This window comes from Tinamus guttatus, unplaced genomic scaffold (genome assembly GCF_059628265.1).
Source record: "Tinamus guttatus ecotype Peru unplaced genomic scaffold, ASM5962826v1 Tinamus_guttatus_pri_ptg000601l, whole genome shotgun sequence".
Lineage (NCBI taxonomy): Eukaryota > Metazoa > Chordata > Aves > Tinamiformes > Tinamidae > Tinamus > Tinamus guttatus.
The window spans coordinates 5,130,153-5,157,301 of record NW_028289135.1 but is presented as its reverse complement, the minus strand read 5'-3'; the positions used below and the strand labels follow the sequence as shown (position 1 = coordinate 5,157,301).

At 42.9% G+C, this 27,149-nt stretch overlaps 2 protein-coding genes across 2 annotated transcripts in view; both read right to left on the bottom strand.

The window, feature by feature from the left end:
- Nucleotides 1-18,536, bottom strand: part of LOC104578267 (T-box transcription factor T) — a 56,266-nt gene extending 37,730 nt beyond the window's left edge. The window contains exons 1-4 of the mRNA XM_088534832.1: nucleotides 18,447-18,536; nucleotides 10,756-10,869; nucleotides 10,367-10,373; nucleotides 9,226-9,392 (exon numbers count right to left, since the gene is read on the bottom strand). Coding sequence (XP_088390958.1) covers nucleotides 9,226-9,392; nucleotides 10,367-10,373; nucleotides 10,756-10,869; nucleotides 18,447-18,536 — 378 coding nt within the window. The remainder of the gene's footprint in view (nucleotides 1-9,225; nucleotides 9,393-10,366; nucleotides 10,374-10,755; nucleotides 10,870-18,446) is intronic.
- A 5,794-nt stretch (nucleotides 18,537-24,330) lies between these two features.
- On the bottom strand, nucleotides 24,331-26,941 carry PRR18 (proline rich 18). Its single transcript, XM_088534841.1, is given in 3 exon segments — nucleotides 24,331-25,013; nucleotides 25,016-25,414; nucleotides 26,911-26,941. Coding segments are annotated over 3 exon segments (1,113 nt in total).
- Between the last annotated feature and the right edge of the window lie 208 nt (nucleotides 26,942-27,149).

Below are 27,149 nucleotides of genomic sequence, written 5' to 3'. Positions count from 1 at the left end.
TGATTTTCCATAGGCTTCTAGACCTGTTGGCACATGTGCGTGGGAAGAGCTCGCCTGCAGGCTGCTTGCACCACCTCTGCCGTGCAGGTCGGAGAAGACATCAGGCTGCAGGGCACTGGCAGTTACAAGTCACTAAAATGATGGGAAAAATGTTTCTTAAAAATATGAGCAACTTACAAAATAAGTTCTAAGGAGGTTTGAACAACATGAAGCTATTGGAAACAGCTTTTGAAATGTTAAACAAGATTTGTTTGGAGAATATAAATAGCTGTTCTGATTTTAAAAGCACACACTTAAGTCTCCCTTGCCAAATGAGATTCTCATCACTGACAGTTGTCAAGCTTCAATAGAATTTCCTATTTCCTAAAAAAAAAAAGGCATCCTAACGGTGCATGAGACAGACTTGAGATGTGGCTAGGCACAACACAAAGCAGCACAAGCACAGACCCATCCTATTCCCTCCCCACCTGCACCTCAGCTTGCTATGAACAAACGCCATCGCAAATGTGATTCCAGTTCTGGCAATAGTTACACCTTGCCCACTGCACCTTTGCCCTGCTCAGAGTGACACAATTTCTGACAGTTCATCTAAATGACTCTGGAAGCCACATCTGGCTTCTCGGACTAGTTTGGACCGAGGACAGTTAGGGAATTTCCCACAGCCAGTGACACTGGACTCCCATAAAATCACAGATATACAATAAAAAATAGTAGCCAAGTGGTAGCCTGACTACTGCAGCAGTCAGGTAGGTACACAGGCATCTAGAAAAAAAATACGCACGAAGGTTTAAAAGTCACTTCGGAAAAACGTATTAGGACAGAGAGAAATGTGCTTAGGCTGACAAAAAAGCTGTTTACATTTCCAAAATGCGGTGTGAATACCAAACGGAAATTACTCCACTTGGGAAGCATCTCTCTCTTCTGCCTGACAAAATTAACAGGGTTTCTCTCCATCATCTACCTTGGAAAAGGATGGTTCTAGTAGCATCGGACTTCAGTCTACATGTCTACAACTGCCACAGACAGAGAGTGCTACATTGTGCTGCTTTAGGTAAGAGTGAATTTCAGCAATTATAAAAAAAAAAAAGGAATTTGCTGAATTTAAGTGTTCAATGTTTAATTTAAACTTGTAGAATCCTGTAGAAAACTCTTATTTCAGCTTAATCATAGCTTATATAGATTCAACCAAAATTAACTGCTTACTAATATAGGCTAAACAGAAATAAGTCATTTTAAATTGCTAAACACAAGGTTTTTCCACTGCATTATCTAAATCATTATTAAACCCATTTAACAGGTAATTTACCACCATATACAAAGCATTAGACTCTCAGAAACAAGTGTACTAGTATTGTTTATGTAAATAAAACTAGTAACAGTGCAGGCTTTGAAGTCCCTTTTTAATTCTTTATAAAGTTTTCATAAAATACAAGTGGTAACACCAGCCGCCTAACTGTTGCCTTCAAAGAAAAAAATGTCTCTGATAGTTCTGCATTTTAAGAGAGAGAAATTTTATACAAGTAAAACTAAGGTTAAATGTCACAATCAAATGTCATGATTCCCCCCCCCCACAGTCACTACTCTGCTTCAAAATTAATCCAATGCAGTATTCCCCTGTTAAATATGGAGAAAAACATTTCCTTTAGAAGAGGAAATTCTCTTAAGGAAGTTGTTTTAAGATAAATAAAAGTTCAGGATGAAGCCAGCAAAAGGTGTGAAGGATTTCTCTTTGATTTCCCGGCTTGTGTATTTGGGCTCAGACACAGACTACATTTTATGCACATATTAATAGGATGCTAATAAGCCTACAATTCTACTTTAACATGGCCCTGTAGAGACAACCTGATATGTGGCACCAGATACACTGGCCTTCTTAAGCAAAAGATTTATTTATTTATTTATTGCCAAGGAGAGAATCAGATTGTGTATTTTCAATTTTGAGTTCAGCCAAAAATTCTTACAAAGTTACAAATTAGTTTTGTAAGAGTGTTTGTCAGTTAAAATAATGGTCTGTCAGATAAAATAATGGTCAAAAGATCAGGACAGAAGCCAAGTTTTCCAGAGCAACTATTAGCAGCTTTTATCCTTTACTGGTAATAGTATAGGCAAAGTAAGGTCACCCTCAATTGCAGCTCAACATACTAGGTCCAGAAAATAACTTAGTATCAAAACCACAGAACACTCAAAATGTCAGTGAGCATTTAAACAAGTTCCTACAACTCATGGAAATCTTTGAGAGAGCTATTACTCGGTTATAAATACCAAAGATGTCTCAAAGTTAAATCTTTTGGTTTTATTTTTTTAAACCATACCTAAAAAAAAAAAAAAGTAGAATTAGTCACGCTCATCCCCACACTGCAAATATCCTAACAGCTACCTTAAAATAATCCCGTTAAAAAAATCATTTAAGCATATGTTCAAACAAGCCTTACGTGCAAAAACCTTTTTCTCCTTACCAAATTAACTTCATTTTTCAATGTTTCATTTTTTTCATATTTCTCGCACAACAAATATAGATTAGAACAATCCTGCTTTCATCATCAAATCCTAAAAAAAGTATTTTTGCTTAAAAAAAACCTCCACAATACAGAACCTCCCCCAAGTGATTTCCATTTGAACTTAAAAAAATTCTTCAAAATATAAAGCTTGTGCTTAGCCTATTGATACAAAAACTTATATTATCTGTTATTTTAATACAATTTATAAAATCATAGACTGTTGTTAAAAAAAAAAATCATCTAAACGACTTAATCCTTTTACAGCATTTTTTTGAGAATTTATTCCTATTTCCAACCTGGTCAAATTATCCAGAAGGTAAGTGGCCAGACACTATTAAAAATATGCACAAATACTTTTTTTCTAGTCTAGGGGGTTTTCTGTGTTAAAATCTATTTTTTTTTTTCTTGAATAACTAAATATTGTACGGACAATAGTTGGTCCATTTGATTTCAGCAGCTAACAAAAATCGGGCAGCCATCAGGCATGGGTTATCTTTACTTGTTAGCTTGGAGAAAGCCTGGGGACCTTTCTATTTTCAATGCAAAGGCCAATAAACTAATATTGTTCTGAAATTACAAAGCAGTTTTGTAATTTTAAAGTTGGGCAGTGTGGGATTCCCCTCCCCAACCCCGCCTTTTCCACCAAGCGGTTTTCATTTATACACTTTACCTTCTTCTCAAGAGCCAAAGTACCATCCAAAGATGTCTCATGACCGTGCTGCAAATGATTCAAAAGGCACTTGTGCCCATGCAACTGCGTTCACACCATTCTCAAACAAATTTATCAAGCGCATTCTGAAACAAGGCCCGCAGCGCGAGCCCAAAACCACTGCCTGCAGTCATCGCTGCGCAGCAATTAACACGAAATTGTTCTTGTTTAAATCCTACGTGCTCATGCGACTCCTGTGCTGATGAGATGTCTCTCACCCGCCTCTCACTGGAGCACTGTCTCTGAAAAGTCCTGTATCATGTTTGAGTTTCAGGCATCGGAGTCTCTTGCAGGCGGAGGAAAGCAGCTGTACAGCATGCTCACTGTATCTCAGGAGCGCCAAGTTTAATCCAACAACTTGCCACCCACTCATGCAAATCTTGAAGGGCTCAGCTCAAAGCTGGGCATGCAGAGCTGTTGCAGAGCATGCAGGAAAAGCAGCACGTTAGTTATTTAACGTGACCTGACTGAGCCCACTTACCCAATGGCCGAACACTTTGTGAAAGCATGCTAGGATGTCCTTAGGCAACGTCAACACTGCAAACAGAGCTGAAAATACAGCACTTGTACACAAACACAAGCTAATTCTGATTTCAGCTGCCAGGGATGCCAACGTCAGAGGGGCTGCAGCAGCTCCTGCATTAGAAAAGTCTGCGAAAGCTCAGCTGGGCCACGGAGAACCTCTGACCATGAGCAGCTCCAACCTGTGCTCTGCTCGCTGTGTCTGGCTACACTTGACACCCAAATCAGCAAACCTCATTTTCCTTCATCGACCTGCTCAGAGCTTGTTTTCAGGACATTCTATCTCTCTCAGTGTAAATAATGTGTATGAGCCACTACAAGGTAAAAGTAAAGTGCACTGTAGAGATGCTATAATTTTAGCCTGAGGTGAAGTTACTGAAGTCAACATGGAGACTAGCTTGGTAAATCCACCTCACAGTACCCCAGGAGAGCTCAAGCTTTTGTTTTTGCATCATGGTAACCAACATCTTTTTCACCAGTGAGGACAAACCTTAGCAGCTCACACAAAGTGTCTTTAAGGGTCTGGAGGCTCCAGTGACAACAGGAGGGTCCTCTTCAGTGCAACCCTATCAGCTATGAGTTACACGAAGATGACCTGATTTCTGTGGCTTGCATGATACAAATGAAAAGCAAACCTACAACAACTTAACTTGCTTGGTCTGGGGATGTTTAAAATACTAATGGTGATTTCACTTGTATTGTAAAAATACATTTTTCTTCCTGCCAGGTCAGTGGATAAATGAAGAGTGCAAATGTCATTTTCTTTGTAGAAACAGTTTATATATTTTAAAAGATAGGCATCATCAGGTATAACTTTATGCATCTTACGGATTTTAAAACCTAGAGAATGGGAGCAAAAGCTCGTTTTCATTACTTAAAAATAGAAAAGTTCCATCAAAGCAGGCTCTGGTGGAGGGGTTTTTTTTTCCTTCTGATTTTTGTTAATTTTTATTTTTCAAAGAACATTTAAACTAACATCCAAATAGAAAACGAATTTGCAACTATTCAAACCATACGTTCGTCTTAAAATGTCCCTGTCTAGGTTAATTGTTGCAAGGTTTGCATGCGAGAGCTGGTTGCACTTCACCCATCTTGTCCCACACTGACTCCCATTCCTGTAATTTTTCGATCCCTCCCTCCTTCAGAACCAGTGTTGTTTCAAGATGTGGACAGCAGCAGACATCTTACAAGCTGGGAGGGAAGGGCAAAGCATGAGATGGATGAGATACACTGCTCGTCTTCCTCATCTTGAAAGGAAAGACTTGAAAATATTAGAACAGCAAACTGGAAATGGAAATTCACAGCTTCAGTACAAACAACTTTACTTTCTCGGTTGTGTGTGTCTGATATGAACTGCTTGAACCACTGAGAAAGCAGTAAGACTAAAAAGCCGATGAAATGTAAAAAGTGGAATCTGAACTAGGGATCTGCCATGTAAGAGGTTGCATGTAGGCAGTATTTAAAATGTTTGCTTCACCCGCGGCCTCTCAGTAACAGACTGCCCTGAGCAGGGATATTTTCCTTTCCTGAACTGAGGTGAGAGTCATCACTCGATTCCATAGGGGATGCACAATCAAATATTTCCACCATAAAGGCATTCCTGAATTCTGCGGCAAATGCTCTGTTGGTCTTTTCATTATTTTAAAGAGTACATATTGTGTATTTGGGATCATTAATTATATTCAGTGTTATAAAAAGCTTTCTTCTGTTTTGAAATTCATTTAAGTATGATGCCTATAGACTTAAAATTAAAGTTCTGTTATGTCTATGAGAAGATTAGATCTCTTTGGAAGAACTTATAATTGAAATGAGTGTACGTTATTGAAATACTTGGTTTATTTTTTTTCTATTTGCCATAATACTGAAGGTAGATATTTTGAACTTTTGCTAGTAAACTAAAGTAAGAAAATTATGGAATTAGAAATTTGTATGTAAAAGATTTGGATTTTTGCATTTACTTCCTCTCAGGAAGCATTCTCTACCATAAGTAATTATATTCAGAAAAGCAAAGGACAGAGTAGGTGGGAAAGAAAAAGAAAGAAAAAGAAAAAAAATATTAGTCACAGTCTTGTGGGATTTGTACAATTACATAATTAAAACCCTCCTAATCAGCAAAATACAACATGAAAGAAATACTGAAGTTCATCAAATTACTGCATACAATGTAAGAATATTGCATCCCCCTTCGAAAAAGGAAAAAAAAAAAGGAAAAAGGAAAAGAAAAGAAAAAAGCTGATGCAAGCACGGATCCCTAGATTTCCCATGGCTGGCCCTCCAGCAGCAGGGCAGCAGTTAGGACTGCCTTCGGAATAAGAATGATTGCTCCCAAGGCCCTCTTACCTCAAGAAAAGCAGAGACGTAGCAGAGCCCCCGGTGTCGCAGGCTCCCAGTGCACAACCCTGCGGGACCCACCACCAAACGCAAACCCAGCAACCATCACCACCTAGCGAAGGGCCAGGTGATGCAGGTACAAGCAGGGCAACTCCGACTGCTGATATTCCCACTTGAACAACGAACCTGACACACAAAAAATGGTGCAAATTCACAAGCAAGAGGGAAACATTATGATGCCCAGCACAGGGAATGCCCCTTGCATCCCTTTGTATGGTAGCCCTGCTCATGCTACTGCTTTATAGCGCTCCAGTGCCCGTGGATTCACATGGGATTTAGTGCAGGGAGAGACAGACAGAATATTGACCACAAAGCCATGAACTAGGGGAGTTCCTGGCACTGGGATTGCAAGGTGTTGGGGCCAAAGCAAGTTCCTTGTCACATGTTACTAATCCAGGAAGCCACGTAGTTTATAATAATATACTGCACACATTAATTATATTAAATGCTTTAAAAAAATATGTTTTACAACAGTTTGACATCAATTGCTTAGAACAACCCATCCTATCCTCAGATCTTGACTGTAAAGTGAGATCAACTACATGATTCTTGATACACCACTTCCATATAAGAGAAGTGAGAATAGAAAGGGAAAGACATACGGAATGGAATGCAAACCTTGATAGAGGACACTTAAAAACAAATATAAATGCATAAGCATTTTGCTGTTGTTTTAGATTTTTCCTGTTTTTTTTTGTTTGTTTGTTTATAATAAAGTTGAAACAAACAAAAACCCACCATTCCTACCACCAAACCAAATGTAACAGTCATAAATACAATAAAACTTCAAATCTGAGAGCATCGATAAAACAGAGCCAAATGCTCCAGGAGTGCTGAGTTTGGCCTCTCTAGCATCCACAGGCGTTGCCCGATGCTTTGCACAGAAGCTGCTCATATAATTCAAACTTTTCTTGTTGCAGGTTTCCTTAAACACTGTGGCCAACTTTTTTTTTTTTTAAATGGGTGTAATGGCTTCGGACACCTAGTTAAGCAGCTTGTTTCCCGAAAGTGCTGATTACCCAGGAGCTCCTATTCACTTCAAAGCATGGGATTTGGGAATGTTTGTTACTTTAAGATTTATGGTTTACCTACATCTTAACTGAGAGATTCAAGAAATTACAACTAGTAGCTCATCTCCATTAAAATCAGAAAGAAGTGCTAGACTGATTTGTGACGTCTATTCCAGAAGCCAACATGTTCATGCCTTCACAGGCCCTGCAAGTGGAGTAACTAGTGTGAAGGAAGGAGGATGCCAAAGAGAAACCTTTGTTAAGGGGAAACAGGGTAATTCATTGAAAAATCCAAGAGGTGATGGAAGCAGCAGAAAATGACAGAGAAAAAGAGGATAGTTGTTGCTACCCACAGGCTAAAATATTATTCAGTTCACTGCTATGAAAGAATCTGAGTTTATAAAATGTTGTGAGAAGCAACTATATGTCACAGAGCAGCTTAACAAGATTTTGTAAATAGAGAGTCACAAGATAGGCAATGACAATCCTATACAGCATGTAGAAATTCATATATATATATCTATACAAAAAACACCTGCAAGAAATAAAACCTGCATGCATACAATGTGAGAACTCTTAACAGTGACAAGGCTATTACACAGCCAAACTGATAGATGAAACCTAACAAACTACATAAAAATCTATCATTTAGATGTTGATATTCACTGTGATTTAAAATTTGACTGAAAAACTCCTGAAATAATTGTGCTATTTCACTCAAGGCAGAATTGTTCCCCAGTCGTTACAGCAAATACGACATGCTTAATGGCAAAAATTTGAGCGTTTTCTCCTCTCCTGAGGAAAAAGGAGCAACTGCTAAGGAAAGAGTCCATAAAAGGATACCACTGTTGGCAACCTGAGTGACAGACAGGAAGCAGATTTCTACATTTGGCATTTGGTGAATTGCAAGCTATAAAATCTGCTTGTTTGTTGGCTTATTTGGGGATTCTAGGCACAGCAGTTTAATTCTCCCACCTATTAAAATATCTTGTTGGTCCTATTACATATACATATATATATGTCAGACTGTATTTGTCATATTAAAGCAAGAAAACAGAACACATCCACATTTCTCTTAGTAGGTTATATTTTCAGTGACTGTGTGATAACTAAAAAATATGGTTTATTATCTCATAAACTTTGTTTCTTTTCATGTGTGTGTGTGAGGGAGGAACATTACTATTATTATGCTTTCTTCTAGAAAATTGCCTTCTTTTTATCTAATTTATCTTACTTTTACTGGGAGTTTTGTTGTTGTAGTAGTACAGAATCACTCTTTATGCATTTAAATCTGCTTAATCTTTACTGTTATGCATGAATTGCTAAAGCATCTCTTAATTCAGCCACCACTGCTACTCTGTCTGTTTCTGCTGAAGACAGAAGGTCCTCTCCTGCACTCCCAAAAATGTAGCATGCAAGTAGTAATATCTGAAGTGTGTGCTTAACAGACTGCATCTGCAAAACCTTTAAACCAGAATGAAAGATTTGAAAGGAAGACATGATTAAAGCATTTCTGAAAGCAAGAAATTTAAAGTGTTGGGGTTTTTTCTTGTAGCACAAAGATATTGTAAGAACAGACAGAAATCTTGAGACGTACAAATGAATCTTTACTGCCTCATGTTCAGGCATCAGAAGAAAAGGTAAATAAAATGTTTTATTTTCTCTCCTTTTAGAAAGAGCTACTTTTAGAGTTTTAGAGTTTAGAGTTGCTACTGGCTACTGTCTTATTATAGAATTCTTTCAAAAGGTAATGCATGGTGACAGAGTTCAGAAGAGACTTTCAGGACACACAAGTGTCATTGCTCTGCTCTGGTGAAGAAAACACTCAGCTTGCCCACATCATCTCTCCTTAATTGCTAATGGTGCTACAGATTTCTGACATCTGCTTTCAAAACAGTTTCTTAAAGGGATTTCTCAGTCTTTTTGGCCATTTTGCTTCTTGCAGCAAACTGACTTTTCAACAAAATATCCTACCTTGAAAAATACACTGATTTCCAGTAATAGCAAGCACACAGAACCACCCACGAACGCTCAAGTCTTATTAACAGTAATAAATATTACTGTGCCCCATCCCGTGCCTCAAACAACTTCATACCTTTTTTCTTCTTTGCTGTTCAAGATTTTGTTTGAGCCTACAATCAGACATTTGAATCTGAATTCTCTGTTTTTGAACTTTCTTATTCAGCAAGTCTCGATATTGGACATACGTGGCATTTCTCCCAGGGTTATGCTGGAAAAAAAAAAGTGTCTTGTATAAACTAACTTATGTGGGGAGGTTTGTTAAATACATGTATATTTTCCATCCTTTATTGAGATGTAGACATATATATCCTGCATAGGTGAAAGATTCTGAAGGAGAAAGTTGAAGCAGTTCATGTTGTTCATCAAATATAGTAACTTTTTGAATAGTCATTTCACATGTGTATTTTAGACACATTTACCTTTAAACAGACAGAAATGCCATTCTGTGATATACCTGGGAAATTTATCTGGATTTTATTACTCTAAAAAACTCTAACGTTAATACATCAAAGAAGATGGGACATGCTTTTTCTTCAGTGTTAGGGATTTCTTAGAAGCAAATAAATTCTAATGCTTTCATTTAAGCAGCTACTCCAACTAAATGGAAGGAAACAGATTTTCTGAATGTTTAGGGCATAGATAAGTGAATAAAAGCAAAAACATCTTCTATAGAATACAAAGAAAAACAAAGATGCTGCAAACTAGCAGTAAATGCTTGAAGACAACATCCAATAATTTCTTTTTTCTCTTCCCCTTTAAGAACTTCATTTTTTTTTCCTCCAACTTCTGAGAGCCTCTGCAAACTCAGCTGGAAATAAAAAATAGGCAAGAGACTTTTCTTTGTTAGGTGGCAATATACAGAGTTATCTGTGTACTTTCAAACTAGACAGCACGAATCCCCTCTGAAAATAGCATTTTTCAGCTGTCCACAGTTGGCATCCAGCAGATGGCAACATTGATTATCCTTTCATTCCGTTCAGCTGGTGCGTGCCCACCTACCCACTCACAGGGAATATAGAGACTGCAACAGTCATAACAGTAAATACTGATGAATACCACCCCCTTAATGCTTAAGGTAATCAAGTTCAGTTATTGGTTAATGCACAGGTGACTATTCTAAGCTGAAGAGAGCCAAATAACACCCTCCTGGCTTTCCTCTGGAAACAACTGTCTGCAAGACGTTGAAAACGTTGAGTGCCACAGCATGGTGACACCGTGACACTACACCTAAAAACCTCTGCTTTCCGTTAGCCTTAGGACAGAATTTTGAAGACTGCCTTCACTGTTAGGCCATTTGGTCCACACCTTTTTCCTCTTGTCCACACAGAGATAAACAAATAGAAAAAAAATGAATGAACTAAATGGTAATGAATGAACTAAAGATACAGGTAAAATAACCACAACTTGTATCAGAATCAGTTCCCTTATCAGCTAGACCAAGGAATGATCTTGGAACTCCACGAACACAGAAATCATCTTAGCACCTAGGTACTAAAAAGGGAATTTCTGCCCTTGGACAACAGAGCTTTTTCATTGCTACTTACTTAGAAATCTTTAAATCCAGCAGTTTCTGTTATCTGATAACCTGCTATAATAGTATTACCTGGTCTAGCAGGGCTTGTTTCATTATACCTTCTTTATCTTCTTTACTAAATGTTGATTTATTTGTTCTCTTTTTCCCTTTGTGATCTTTGACATCCTTTTGCTGATGAGTATTCTGGAAAAAGAGAAATAAGTGTTAAAAGAGGAGCTGCACAGTCCTGATACTGGATACCTGCCATTCTTTCAGTGATGTATGTCTGCGCCAACATACAGCTAACAATTTTGATAAAACACATGTAATTTGTGCATCTGAGTATGCAAATTACTTTTCTCCTTTTTAAATTTACTTTATTTACAATAAATAGTTTTCATTTTGCAACTATGAAGCAATAACACTGGATAACAAACTACTTCAAACTATGAAGGATTGGTATGAACACTGTGAGGCTTGTAGTGACTGAGTGTGCATGCCTGGGCTGATACTCCTAGATATAAAACTCAGGTCTAACTTCAGCAGACAACCAGAATAAAGCTAGAATGCAGCTGTCCTTTAACACATTTTTCCAAGCAACATACAGTCTAAAAACCAGTAGTCTATTTCTGTTTTTCAGGCACCTCCTATGAAATTGGAATTCAAGTTGTACACACTTACTTACAAGTTAACATACGTATCTGACACTTTTCTGCTGTACTGGCCAGAGCCCAAGTCCTGCAAGCAGCGCCAGCAAACCACAAAGATCCCCCCTGCACAAGGTAAACCCTCCTGTGCCATGTGTGAAACACTAGTGTATAAGGGACCGTTGCACCAGGCAGGCAGATACAACAGGGAGGCAGGACCTGTTGGATGTAGGCAATGGAAGAGAATGGAATCAAGAATTTTATTGAATATCAAGGAATCCAGGCATTGTTAAGAGGACAGATAAAAGTAAAAATATGAGCTTTTAAAAATGTTTCATCGAAGTCCCACTAAAGCTAGACTTGGTTACCATTAGTATCTTACAAAGAAGTAAACATCAAAAAAGCAACAAAATCAAAACATCACTAAACACACAAAAAAGTAAAAATACAGAATCGAGACACATAAATACCTACATTTTACTCCTAACTGTACACCACATTACATTAGAAGAGCTGGTTGAATGAGATGTGTCAGACTTTCTCTAGGCTTTGGTAAAAGGAAAGCATTCCAGAGAGGAACAACAGTTAGGTTCAGGATAAGACACTGACACGCTCTGATCTTTGAGATCTAGGCTGGAATGGGTCATCTAGTAGCATAAGTATGAAACAAGAGAGCTCTTTGTCCTGCAGCAACCTATGATCTCAGCTCTGCCTTGGGGAAATAACGTACCAGATACAGGAACACTTGGTGCAATTTATTGAATTTCATCTGCACAATGTTCTTTCTTACTCGGTTCATTTTAAACTATTGACTGTTCAGCATCTAGCTCTGGCTTAATCTGATACTTCCAGGGCCCATACAGTTTGTAGAAGTCCTTTCAGGAAACAAACCCCTCAGAAAGCAATCCTCTCATCCTGGAACAGAAATCAACCACCACCACAAAGCGAATCACGAGATACAGCTTTCCTGACAGTGCTTCAGGGCTGCTCCCACACCTGTGGCCGAGAGGCAACATGGACCAGTCATGACCAAGTACATTCATCTGTCCCAGCAAGTGCCACTTGAGAGTCTGTTTGTATCTTTTCTGTTGGAGAGACTGAAGCCGGTGCAGAAAGAAATCATCATCTACAGAAATACTTGGCATTGTTGAGAACATTTCTGGTGCAACTTAAATTCTCTCTCTCTCTCACTGGAACAAGTTGTTGCTATGAAATGTAGAGAACTGATCTGGAAAGGCAATGAATATTGACTGATGCAGTGTTTCTACTGAGATGCAACACAAGGCCAACAAGTAAAGGACAGTAAAATAGAAGTGACTCACATCTAAAGGAGAACTTTTTGTTTAATAAACACACAAAAAGCCCCACAACTTCCTCCCCCAGTTAGTTGTTAAATCCATCTGTTTGGCTAAACACCAAAAGCACTGCTCAATAGGCACATTGCTCACAGGCGGAATAAACCCACTGGCATTGTAAGTAATTCTTTGCTACCAAGGACACGAGCAAACACGCGTAATCCCGGCTGTTCCCACCCTGCAGAAAGGTCCGCAAGCTCCTATTAGGTTGAAGAGAGTGGAAAAGAGCCTCATAACAGCAACTCGTAGCCCTCAGCCCCCAAGCTGGCAGGAACAGTGCCTAAACTGTAAAGATACAAAATGCTGTCAATGCCATGAGGAAAGCTAGAAACATAAGGGCTACAGAGATAAACTTACTCCCTACTCGCTTACTCCCTACGCACTCAATTCTGAAATTTATTCCTGGTGCAGCACTAAAGGGACTTGAAGGCTGCACAGGGCGGCAAAAGCACAGAAAGCAAAACAGAGAGGCAGTAAGACCCCCCCAAAAAACTTTCTGAGATGAGACAAACCTAGGATTCCTTTTAAGTTTGTGCAACTCACCCCTCCAGTTGAGATGCTTAAGGTTTTGTAAGCATAATTTTTATTTTTACTGAAGTTTCTATGGGTCTTGCAGCACCCTCCGAGGGGAATTCAGTCTCAAGATAGATGAACAACAAATCAATGGGTGCTTGAGAAGGAAGAAAAGGAAATAACAGGGGCAATCTGAGAATCTATCACACAAAGTTGAATTATACAAAGCGGCATGCCAGTGTGGACACCAGGAAAAACAGGAGGAGTTCAGCAGCTGAATGGTCATGTACATATGTTAATGTACTATCCTTCTTCTATGCAACCCAAAATTTGCCCCCAGTAAATGCAGTTGCTGCAAAGTCACTGCAGACATACTGTTAAACCCAAGCGTGAAGCTGCTCATTGGTGTGCCAGCATTCTTATTGGATTAGTCACATGTTGAATTATTTGCCTACTGTATATAAAATACTGTCCTGAATTCACACAAACCAGTGCTACCTCGTGTCAATATTGCTTCATTTCTCCTATTGTGTTAGATGGGGTGACTACGTTTCTAAAGAACTTAAACATCATACAAGTACACATTATAGTCCTAACCTCAATACCTTTTCACTTTGCAAATGCAAAAAAAAAAAAAAAAAAAAAAAAAAAAAAAGGACTAAACAGACTCATAGATTCTGTTGTGCAAAACAATCTGAATCTCAGCACACAAATTACAAGAGCCTGGGCCCACAGCATTACCTCATGTAGTCTCAAGCCTTTGGCACAGACTGGATGCACAAGCCCAAGTCAGACACCAAAACCAGTGTTCACAGAGCTCAAGTTCTGAAGTTCTGCTCTCATTGCTGCTGAAAGGCCTTTTTCCACATCCCAGCTGCAGACATTCAAAAATTACAAACCAAAAAACCTAAAGTAGCCAGCAGTAAGATCCCAAGAGGAACGTTTCTCAAATCTACTCTCACGTGTTTCAGTATAAACCCTGATGTAGCCATCTCTGTGAGGATGGTTCATCCCCTCATAAACAGAAGCATTTGACTGTCATCTACTGGTGAGAACCACCCTTCAAACCAGCAAGCTCCACGCAACAGGCTAGTAGTCAACATACTCACCTCCTCTTCATGAAGTTCAAACCCACCTCCTTTATCCTCCAGGAGGGCAATGTAACAGCCAGGCTGTTGACCAGACTGAGAATATTTTGCTTCTGTGAGTTTATTACACCAGGAGAAGCAGATGCACATGAGACTCTAACTCTTCAGCCTAATACATGAACCAGGAAGGTGAGTCCTGATTTTAACTGGTTTCTAAAATTCCTTGATTTCTCTTATAATTACTCTGATGAGAAACAGCAATTCACACATTTCCCCAGTAAGTAAGAGGGTCAGCTCTTCCAAATCCTACCTTCTTACCACCACCTGAACATGCAGCTTTCCACACGTACAAACCTGCCCCTGAAAATTTAACAGTTTTCAAAACCTGGGCTCCATGGTACACCAGGTTCACAGAAAAGCACTTACTACTCACAGACAAGCAATGAAATACCTTTTAGGCAACTGTTCGAACTATGAGAAGGGACTGGGCCACATGGTCTTTATTTGTTCCCCCCACGCATACAGATTCCTCAGCAGAAGAAATGCAAGAAAAACCCTATTACCAAGCTCAGGAAGCAAAAGCTCAGGTTTGCCAGTCTGTAACAGGAATGCAAATCCCATGTGGCAACACACAAAAGAGTCTTCCCTGGCATATGGAAACTCTAACAGGCCCCTTATACTTAACAGCATTAGAACATGGTGATTCAGAGGATTTTTAGAAGTTTCCTGTCATTAGCGCAGGGAACTGAACTTCACAATTGAAGCATGTGTGCATGAATGTCCATGACTGTTTAACTTCCAGAAGTTTGGGGTTTGTTTCAAAACAAAGAATGCCAGGCTTCTTCCCACAATCACAAAATACGGCAGCATGTGGTAACATATCACCTTCCATCAGCTGCCAGAAGGAGCAGGACTATCTGGTTGCAGTGCAGACTGGAGTGAAGGAAGAGGCTCTGGTGGCAGTTTCAGCTGGTCACTTGCAGCACAAGTCACCCATCGGAGTAGTCTACGTACGGCGGTTACTTCGGTGTTTCTCAGGCCTTTGCCAACAGGCTCTTGGAGGCGCTCTTAGTTCAGCCTCCAAAGCTGCCGTTTCTACTAGCTGCACAGTTGCCAGCTATCTGGATGAGTCTTTCAGTCACTCCAGCCTGGGACACTCAAATTAATTGTCATATTATTTAAGCCTTTAAGAATGTGTGCAAAGTAACATATATTCTTTTTAATGTATATAATGTAATAAAGATGTGTATTTTCCTCAAAGGAACATGAAAAGACTGATGCTGGACACAGAAAAAGCAACAAGTCAAAAAAAGTTAAGATTTTATTCCAGAGCATGGAAATGTTATACTGGTGCGCTGAAATGGGTGCACTTTTTTGTTCTTCTCTAATCTTACTCTTGAGAGTAATTTAACTGTTTACTTTTTCACTGTACTACACACACTACACACACACATATATAGATGTATATGTAAATCAGAAGCACAGGCTTGAAATAGAATTTCATTCCCCCTCTGGAGGTGGTTTAAGAGCTAAAAAGATGTCACCGGAATCACTGTGTAGTCCTGAATACATAGATGCTTTACCCATATGTACGCTAATCGGGATCAAAACAGAACTAGTGAATACTGCAGTACAAATATTTGGGTGTAGCCAAAAGCAACTGCCATTACAGAAATATATGAGACAGAAGAAGAGGGAGCTGGTGGTCTCATGTAAATTTAATGGTAGAATATATTATCTGGGACTATACTTGGCAGTTCAGCATGGCTTTGTGTGGAAGATAAAATGATGCGATTTACAGCATAATTAATGTTTGCTAAATGCCATAATTGTCCTCCCTTCCTAGAAAACTGATACTTCGTTATTAGCTTACAGAGTGTAGGGGAGATCATTTTTTCCTAATTCATTACTGACACCTGAAAAACCTATATTTTGCTAATATTCCTTTGAATATGAATAGTGTCTGCTTTACCTCAGCAGTGTGTGATGAACAGCTACATTCAGTTCTTTGTTACTATGGCAATATTACGTAGGAGGTACAGAAATGGGCTGATGCTTTTATCTTCTCCCTTTGTACTTAGGATGTACTCTCTTTCTCCACCCTTCACCTCCCCTTATTTTTTGAACAAAACAGCCACAATGGGGGATGTGAAGCATTCAAATAATAAAAAAAGAAAAGTTACTTTTTTCTTTATTGTTATGTTAACTGAAGACAAATTGCAAGGCTATGAATATTACACCAACACCAATAACCCTAAAAAGGAACTCTAGGTATTTTCCACAACCACAGAACTACAGCAGATAACTTAGACACACTTGTGAGTGGCAGGTGGCACGAAATCCCACTTCCTATGCAATCCTGCCTAAAGGACATTGAAGACAGGCTAGCATATGACTAACACCAATATCTCCTCTGTACGCAGCTGCTTCTAACCAGCAATAGCTCAAGGCAAAGAGAAGTGCAAGGCAGGGTTTGCCCTTCAGGTGCTCAGTGCAGCACAAATTGAGTACTCAGCTCTGCCAGGTGTAATGGAGAAATTTACAGCAAAACCTCGCATTTGCATTTATTGACAGAGCCGTGGGCAGAAACTCTCCCTAGTGCCACGAGTCAAAGAAAACCAGAGGAGCAAAGATCCTCTATTTTCACTAGCCAAGCTCACTGCAGTTTTGACAGCTACATATCCTCAACTCTCCATTCCTGTAGTTTTCAGCATTTTTCAAACAGCTGATGCCAATAATTTGCCAGTAGGGTTAGAGATTCCTGACTAGCATGTCTAAACCTACAGACCATTAGCTTGCTTTTCTTTCTGAATTTCATGAAACCCTGAGAAGCAGCCAACAGATTCCAAGTAATCCACAACTGCAAGCTTTTAAATTTCTGCTGATCAATGAACCAGTTTATTTTACTACACTGCTGTTAACAAATGCAGAAAAAAAAGAAAAAAAGAAAAAAAAAAAAGGAGAAACGGGCTAATTCAGCTTTGCGGTAAGGCATTTCGCAGGAGCAGCAAAGAGAAACACTATACAAATATAACATTTCGTAAGAACACCACGCCTAAAAGAGCAAAACAACAACAAAAAAAAATTTATTGATCATACTTTCAGTCTGGTCAGTAACAAGGTTTGCAACAAGGAATGCGAAGCCCATATTCTGCGGTCAACTTTCCCAAACGCTTCAGGAAGCAATAGCCACTCCAAAAGGTATCAATACAAATGCAGCATTTGTTATTCCCCAGTAACTGCCACCCTGCAGTATTGCCAGGTTTAAATTAAAGACATTATGGCAAGCACTAAAATATCCAGGTCAAAGCATTTCTTATTTTGACAAGAGGCTTATTGAAAATACTGAGGGAAAAAAAATAGGAAGTCTTGAAATCAAAAGTTGGGGATTAGCAGGTTTCTTCTATTCATAATTTATAAGAATCACCTGCTAACAGCATCTCATGTATTATCCTCCAGAAACATCTGGCAAGCCAAATTATTTCTAGTCTAGGTTGACTAGCATAAAGATTCCATATAAAGTTTGCTGAAAATGACAAACAACTCAATGACCACCTATAAACTGAAAAGTTAACTCTGCACAGAATACACGGTTTAATATAGTGGCCAGTACAAAATACTGTCATAGCAAACATTTAACTACAGTGTTCCACAGCCTTCCTTCACTAATGTTTGTGCAGGACATTTGTGCCAGTCCTGAGTTTTGGAGAAAGCATGTTAACGTGGAAGAAAGCCCACTTGGCTAAATTACTCTCATGACCTGTTCAAGGCTTCAAATGGTGTTAATAAAAAAAAAAAAAATCCTAACGACACACGGCCCCCCACAACAGTCTTTGAGAAAAGAGTTATTCAACCTTTGACACTTCATTTGCTGTGAAGCTTGGTACTGAATGCAGGGGTTGGTAATAAGGTAGGGGGAAAGATAGGTGCATGTTCACTAGCAGGAGCTGTATGGGAAGTCACATCGCGAGTCACCACGGGAAAAAAAAAAAAAAAAAAAAAAGCGGAGTGTGATAGTGCCACAGAAGCTTCTAGTGAACTGGCTGCACCTCTTAAGGCCTGCAGGAACCAGTCAGTAAATAGAAGTGCTTCACAGAGCTACAATTCATTACACAGACTGTGTTTAAAATTAATTAATTAAGACACAACTTTTTTTTTTTTTAATTGAGCAATATTACCTGATTCCTGCAAGGCGGTGGCAGGTAAGTATTCAGAATTGGAGGAAACACACTCTTTCGGTAGCGCTGTAAGCTGGTTGCCATAACCATTACAGTCTCCCTGGCAAGAGAAACCCGACTGTAAATAGAGCAGGGGGCTACCCCGCCGCGGTCACACAGCCTCAGCGCGGCTGTCGCCTGTAACCCCGCTGTACTTCGCCGTCCCGGGGTCCCCCCGCCAGCGCGCAGCTCGGCCCCGAGCGCAGCCCGGCGCGAGGAGGCGACCGCGCGTTAACGGACGCGCCGCCGCCTAACGGCCACCGGGAGCCGTTAGGCGGCGCGTTCCCAACGGCCGCTTCTCCGCGGCGGGAGCAGCAGGCGGCTCCCCGCCCGCTTCGCCCGGGGGCTCGCGAGGGCTCGGCCGTTTCTGCGGGTGGCGGCCCCGGGGCGCGGAGAAGCGGGAGCTCCGCGCGGGTGGCGGCGGCTCCCGCGGACCCGCTCCCCTTGGCCTTGGGGCACTCGCAAATCCTTGGCGGCTTTGGCTCTTCTGTTGTTTGCGTAGTCTCCTTTCCTGGGGATTTTGCTTTCGTTATTCTCACTTTTATTCAAATAGCAACTAGTACCTGACTTTGTTTTATTTATTTATTTTTATTATTTTAGATACCGAGGTTTCCGGCGCGTAGCGCTGTTCCCGTGTGTATTTTTTTTACTCGGCAACTACTTTGCCGAAAAAAAAACCCGCTGTCTCTCGCCTCGCTCGCCTCAAGACCCCCCCTTACCTCGTCGGCTGCTGGGGACGCACTCAGGAGAGCGACCGCTCCGAGCGGACACTTAATAACAACGCAAATGACTCAAACTAGAGAAATCCGCGTTGCTTCGCGCTAAGCGAGGCAGCTGCCAGGGGCGGCAGCTCCCTGCCCGCTTTTGGTATCTTCACTTAAAGAAAAATCTTCAAGCTATTCCACAACTTTTTGTCATGCAAAGAAAAAAAATCAACTTTTAAAATCTGCTTCCAAAAAAAGTTGAGGCAGGGTAAAATCAGCAGATTATTGCCTGTGGCATCATCTTACTGTTGCTGTTCCTGGGTAGCAAGGGCTTTCCTCTGAACTCTACACGTTGAAGCTCATAACTCCACACCATATGCATTTGACGGCCTTGCCCCTAAGGTTACTCATATAGTAGCACAACGTTTTCCCCATATGCTTAGAAGCGGTGAGGGAATCTATCAGTAACAAACTACCAGCACAGCTGTGTTGAAAGGCTATTGCCGCAGGTGTTTTTTACTGAAGTGAAAAGAAAAACTGTGTCTTTCCCATGTCTTGGAGGCAACCTCCTGCACAGCGTTAGCTTTGATGCCGACCAAGCTAGCAGAAATTATAGGAAATCAGCATCACTTGAGCCTTGGCTGCTCTGCAGATGTCAGCTGGATCTCAAATATTGCTGTAATTGGCTGCCGTGAAATGGTGAATCTTCCTTCAGAGAGCATCAGAGCAAGAGCTTCTCAAAGGCTCTTCCTCTCCCTGTGAAACCATCCCTTGGGTCAGTGGAGCATTTCTGCAGCATGAAGACAGAGAGTATCTCTAAGCCCAGAAAACAAACAAACACAAATAAGCTCAGCCCTTCCCTCTCCTTGTTGGAAAGTGTTGCTGATTAAGATACTGCATTCCTAGTCCACTTGCCAAATCCTACCACTACCGTCCATCTATCTGTCTGTCCGTCCACCCATCCATTAGGATCCATTAGGCTCAGCTGAGGAGCAGATGAGGCTGTTTTACAGCTCACGGGGAGTAGTGCCCATGGGGGCTTTAAGAGTGTTTGGATGAAGCAGAGCACAAGAGAGTATAAAAGCTGTACAGTAATGCATGTGCAATTTCAAATTGGAGAAGATACTAATTTTGTAATTTTATCATTTTCTACTTCATTTTCCTTTAATTAAATGTAATATAAATACACAATAAAACATAATTCTTATCCTGACGAACTACAATACTTTCAAAATGACTTTAAGGTATGCTATATATGAAAGTCTTATAAATGATATGTTTTTTTTTCTTTCTAAAAAACTATTAATATTTGTTCATTCTAGAATACAAAAGGTGCATTCAAGTACCAAACACGGTTTTACTTGCCTCACTCACAACTTTCTAGCTAGTCTATACAAGGGCTTAATACAGACCATCCATTTAACATAGACCATCCAAAGAAAGTCTCGTCAACACTGAATTTTTAAATTTTGGTTTATTCAATAGCATTATATTTTCCTGTGGAAGCATTAAAGAGCAGGGGATCAAGGTTAAGAACCAGAAGCCTTTTATTGAGCATTAGATAAAACTTATATACTGTACTGTCCCGGATAAAATACCTGATTTGCCAACAAGCATGCAAAGCATCGTTACTGAATAAACCACTAATCTAAAGGCTTATACTGAGACTATCCAGTCAGCTTCTCAGTCCTGCAGCAGTTGAACAGTAGAATTTTCTCCTTGTTTGCTGAAGAAAACTTGCACTGGTGTCCTTGAGGTTGGTTATCTAGTAACGAGGCATCCTGTCCTGCTCTCCTTGAAGCAGGCCTCCACATTTTCCTTTTAGGGTGAGTTACAGGACTGGCTGTACTTAGTGCTAGATGCTAAAATCACATTGTAGGATTTTACTATTGGTGAGCTATGTCTCTGAGGAGGGAATTTGCACTTTACCCTGATTCAGGGCGTACTCTTTCTCATCACTGGCACTAGGAAATTGTGCGTCACTGAGTCTTCTCACATATTCCAGGCTGAATCTAGATGGGGTTGTTCAGCGGGAGGAGTATGGAGTTAACCTGTGTCTAGCTTCTCAAAGCTAGCTCAGAAACAGCAGTACCTTGGACGGTATTTGATAGACAAGAGGCCTAGAGTATGTTTCTTCACTGTAAATCATACTGTGGAGGAAGGGGAATTATCATCTACCCTGAAGTAAATATTGATTATTTTAAATATTCCATGGCTCCAGATGCTCATAATTCTCTTTCAGCAGCTGAAAATGTTGTGAGTTGAAGTCACAAGTCCCTTTACAAGGCTCCCTGAGGATATCTAATACCCTGTAAAAGCAAATGTAGCAATTCTGGCCAGACTGCTGGTTGTTATGGCAAGATGCATCTATGGCATCTGAAAAGTGCTCCTGAACACATTTAATCTCTTCATCAGTACAGAATAATAGTTTTTTTGGATACTCATACAGGAGCTTTTGGCAGCTTCGGAAATCCTAAGTTGAGAGCGCTGTGGGACAGCATCTTAGAAAAGGATCAGGCAGGTTCTGCAGAGCCCATGGCAAAGTTCTCTTGACCTTCACTCGCAGGGGTGCAGCACAGGAGCCCAGAGCCTTGTTTCACAGGGCCACCCTTCGTTTGCTGCTCCTGCTTCCCTACCACTGTGTTCTCACACGGGGGAGGCCGGGGACACTCCAGACGATCCAAACACCGCAGTGTGCGGTGGGGGGCAGCGCTGCAATGGGAAGCCACCACACGCGGGCTCATGGGGCTGCCCTCTCATCCCACACCGTGTCTTGAAGTCTCCTGGAATCAGGCCCTTGTGGTGGTCGAATCAGAGTTTTGGTCCTTGGTGCTTCAAAGGACTCCCAGTCTTTTCAGTGAGAAAATGACCCGATTAGTTAGTGTCACCATCTCTCTTGACGTACAGTTGAAATAATGGAGCTTAGGTGGTGGGAGCTATGCCACAAAACAAAAACACGGTGTGGTAGATGGAGGGTTTTCAGCACTGCCAGAGTCTTCACAAATGTTTTGGTCTTTTAAAGCCAGCAATTGGGCTTAGACATCTATTATTCCAGACATTAATAAGTAACCCATCTTATTACGTTTAATTTATTTACAGTTTTGAGGTACAAGAATTAATCAGTTTTATTTTTAACTGAAAAATGTATATATATTACCTAGAGGTAAGTGACATGCAAAGTTCCAAAGTTCAGGAAAGTTGTTGCTGTTGTTGTTGTTTCTGTCATTGTTGTATATAACGTTTTCTGTCCTTTTTAATGTCACGTGAGGTTTATGGTCTCTTTATGGTCTAGATACGTTCAGAATACAAGCAACATCATTTGACATTAAAAGAGAGGATGAAAGTAAATTCTGAAATCAACAAATCTTGATGTTAAGTTTTAGTGAAGGGGAGGTAAGCTCTGTGACTCTAAAGAGCTCAGTGCTGCCTAATATCCAGTGCAAAATCTAAAGGCCCATTTCAGGCCGTTTCCAGTTTTTATGCACAATGAACTATCCAGTACAAAAGATCTTAGCTGCATGATTTTGGAGTATCTTTGTTCAAAATAATCATTTAGAAAAAAAATCTACCCATGCACTTCTCAAGCTTTCAAATAAGCTCTTCTAGCCTCCTTTATTGTCAAAATTGGCTGTCCCCTTTAATTTCTTGCCAATACTCCTGCTACTAACTGGTTTTGCTGCTCTTGTTCATTCATATTTATTGAATTTTCTGCTGTGCTTCAGACTCTGGACAAAGCAGCTTGTAGTAAACTTTTTTAACACTTCATCCTTTAACAAGTGAATCTCTTTTCTTTGCAATTGGAAATACGGATTATATTGGGTATAACTTGACACATGGGAGCCAAAGCTGCTCCTTTATAAAACAACGTCTCCCCCAAAACACAAGCTCAGCTACAGTTCAAGCACCAGGATTTGAACACGGGTGCTTTACATCAGTGTTAGATGGGTTCGTTATTTTTTTAGTGGCTGCATCACGTCATTTAGCTGATTTTTTTTTCCCAAAGCATCTGTTCTGTCATTTCTGAGGTTAAGAAAAACGTTTAATCCGACTTGGAGCAAAATGAGCGTACAAAACGTAACACGTTATGGTGGTACCCAAAGTCGCCGTGAACACACATGCCGCAGAATCTAGTGGAGCAGCCCGCGGGAACATCCGCCAAGGCGGACAGTTCACAGCTGAACGAAACGCGTCGCTCCCAGTCTGTAGCCTAAATCGCGCTTTACTCTGCTCGATAAATCCGGTGTAACGCGGCCCTACAGGCTCACAAATCCCTTTATTTGCAAAACGGTTGCCGCGCCGTAGCCGGTACTCACTAGCTGCCCTCATTCCCTTGGGGAATTCAGTGGGATAGCCCGGGAGCGGCGCCGGGAGCGCGTCCCCAGGACGCTCCTTGGGCGCCGCAGCCTCCGCGCGCAGAGCTCGGGTGGCGCCGAGGCCCCGCGCGGGATTCAGCGGGGCGCAGGGGGCGTATCCGGCCCCCTCTCCCTTTGGATATCCGGACACCCCCCGCGCGCTCCCAGGCAGCGCGCCCCATTGTTCCCGCCCGCTCGCGCCCCATTGTTCGCGCCTATTGTCCTCTGGCGGCCGCGTGCTCCCGCGCCCCGTGCGGCGGGTGGATATGGGGTGGATGGATGGGTGGAGGGATGGAGGGATGGTGGATGGAGGGCTGGAGAGCTGGATGCGTGCATGGAGGGATGGGTGGCAAGGCGCCCAGCGAGCCTCCTCTCGGCCCCGCTCCTCGCCGCCGCGCCGAGGATCCCCCCGCGGCGCCGCCGCTCCGCGCGGGCAGCTCCGGGGGCTCCGCAGGGCTGCCCTGAAGAGCGGGGGCCCGAAGCGCGAAGGCACCTGCAGCGCAGCCCGGCGCGTTCAAAGCGGCCCGAAACACGACCGAGCGGCAGCTACTGCAACACAAAGGTGCGGCCGTTTATTCGAATAAATAAAAACGAGTTTTTTATATACAAATGTACAAAACCTTTATGCGCGTCTTATAAAGTAGTTAAAAGTCGTAAGAAAAAAAAAAAAAAAAAAGAAAAAAGAGAGACAGAAAGAAAAGGAAGGAGGAGGAGCAGGATGGGGAGGAATCGCCCCCGTCTCCCGAGCCCTCCTCGCCCCGGCTCGGCGGCCGCGGCTCTTCGTGGCGCTCACAGGGTTCCCGCGGGCGGCAGCGCGTCGCGCCCGTGGCCGCGCTCGCGCCCGGCCGCGCTCTCCACGCCGCGCAGCCACTCGGTGCACTTGCGCACCAGCCCCTCGTCCAGGGCGGCCCCGGCCGCCGCCGCCTCCTCCTCCTCGTACTCCTCGTCGTCGTAGCGGTGCCGGTCGTTGAGCAGCGAGATCTTGAGCAGGGCGCGCAGGTCTCCGCGGCCGCCCCGCCGCGCCGCCGCCGCCGCCGCGCGGGGCGCGTTGGGCGCGCGCTGCCGCTCCGCGCTGCGCCGCCGCTGCAGCACGCGCAGGGCGTCGGGCGGGAGGCTCAGCGAGAAGCGCAGCGCCGCCTCGCCCGCCGCCGCCGCGCCCAGGCTCTCGCACGAGCGGCTGCCGGCGGGCGGCGGCGGCGCCGCGCGGCCTCGGGCCGGGGGCGGCGCGGGCTGCGCCCGGGCGGGCCGCTCCGCCGGGGGCCTCCGCGGCGGCGGCCGCTGCGGCGAGGAGCAGGGCCACGAGCTGGAGAGCGCGCCGGGCCGCTCCGCCGGCGCCGCCCGCGCCTTCCGCGCCGCCTTCTCCTCCGCCGGCCGCGGCGCTGCCTTCCTGGGCGCTGCCGCCGCCGCCGCCGCCTTCCTGGGCTGCGCGCGCGGGGCGGCGGCGGGCGCGGGCAGCGACACCGACATGTTGCGCCGGGCGCTGCCTCCGCCTCCTCGGCGCGCGCCGCGCAGGGCGGCGCAGCCCCCGCGCGCGGCCCGGGCCCCCCCGGCCCCACGGGCAGCGCGGGCCGCGGCGGGGGAGGGGGGCTCCGCACTGACCCGCCCTCCCGCGCGTGGGCGGCGGGGCGGGGGGCGCGGGGCCGTCCCGGGCCGGCACTCGCGGCGCTCCCCAAGCGGCGCGTTACGAGGCCGCTGGAAGCGCCGCCGCGAGGCAGCGGTGACAGCCGTAAGAGGGTGGCGCCGCCGCGGAGACACCAGCTTGGAAGCGCCGAAGCCCGAGGCCAAACAAACACAGGAGGCGAGGAAACACCAGGCGCTGATGGCTGAACCGCCACCAGGCGCTGAGGACGCCCACGGGGGAAGGGAATCTTCACTACAGCAGGGAGAATAAAAACAGCAAACACGCTGATGCGTATCAAAGCATATCCATATATGCATTTTGTTGTAGACTTTAATTCTTGAACTATTATATTGTGACAAGCAGAGTGTAACCTTTATTTATCATCTGCATAAATTAAAGAGAAAAACTGATGCAGTTCTAAGATTACAGTGAAGATGACCATGGCTCAGGACCACGAGTTGACAGGGGAGAAAGGCTGAGGCAAACGCCTGCCCAAGGGTGTAGTGCCTGTGAGGGGGATGCCCATTACAGCCAGGGAATCTGGGTTTCTAAAGGGAACGAGCAAGCAAGGAAAGAGCACAGCCCCTTCCCTGTCTGTATCCGGCACCCGTCCCTGCGGGCTGAAGGGAAGCGCTGGCCCCGGCGCAGGGACAGCCGAGGCCAGGCCCGGGGCTGCGGTCGCACCCAGCAGCGCCAGGAGCCCCGGGCAGCACCAGGAGCCCCGGGCAGCACCAGGGCTGGCCCCGAGCTGCAGCCCCAGGAGGAAGGCGGCCCCGGGGCCGCTTCACTACTCGCCCCAAGGGCTAATGGCCCAACAGCCCCGCAGCAGCCAGCAGGGACCAGCTAAACCCCTTCCCCCCGGGGCTGCTGGAGAGTCAACGGAAAGGCACAGGAATTCATTCACTTCAGCCTGAATCACGCTTAAAAGAGAGCGTTTTTCTTTTGTGAAGAGCCCACTAACCTAAGGTGTGCACCAACACACCTTTTCGAATCACCTTTTCACATCTTTTCAAATTTTCTCCTTCTTCTAGGTTAGGATTTGGAGAGTTAAAGGGGGGAAGAATGAGTCACAAGAATTGCATTTTATAACACAGGTAGAATCTTTTCATTGTGCGTCACAAAGTTTCCTGTCGTGTAATATTAACCATCAAAGAGTAAGGATTTAACTTGGCTTCTGAATAATATAATATGTCTTAGCTAAAAACAAAACAAAACAAAACAAAAAACAGGGAGAGAGAGAAAGCATCTCGGTGAAGCTAGGCAGACTCTTAGAATATATCTTCTTTGATATTGTATATATGCACATTAACTCTATAAGACCCATTTTTCTGCACATCGATATAAAGAAGCTCTGAAGTCACATCTGCACGTCTAAAATGATATTGGGATATAGTCATATCTACACTTTATTTTCATACTTAGTCAAATGCAATGCAGAAACTTGCAACCTGGATACAGATAGCTCTGGTTCCCAAATTAAAAAATAGACACCTTCAAAATCCATTTATTTCACAAATCATTCATTTATACATTATCCAGTTATTTTAGTAAAAAGTATTTAAGTGTGAAAGTAAAAAAAAAAGTTTAAAATATAGCTTTTTAATAAAATTCAGCAAGTTTAACAGCTCTTTAACATGTTCTCACTAAACCTTCCTTTCCATAAAGCACATGTATAGACATTTCAAAGCAGCCCATAACTTATCAAATCTTTACAATGTTTATAAAACTCAGTCTTTGGAAAAGCTTACAATGAGTAACATGCAAATATAAATGGTACATCACAAATTTTAAAGAAAGCTGTAAATGAAGTCTTTGCTCATCCTACTCAGACTCTAGTGGCTTGCCTACACTGAGGATTAAACTGTTACTAGACACAGCTTTAAGCACTTAAGACTGTTTTCCACAAAGTATTTAGATGTACTTTTTGGTTAAAAAAACCTAAATGTTCCAGTGTAAAGAAATGCAGTTATCCCAATTTATTTTTAAA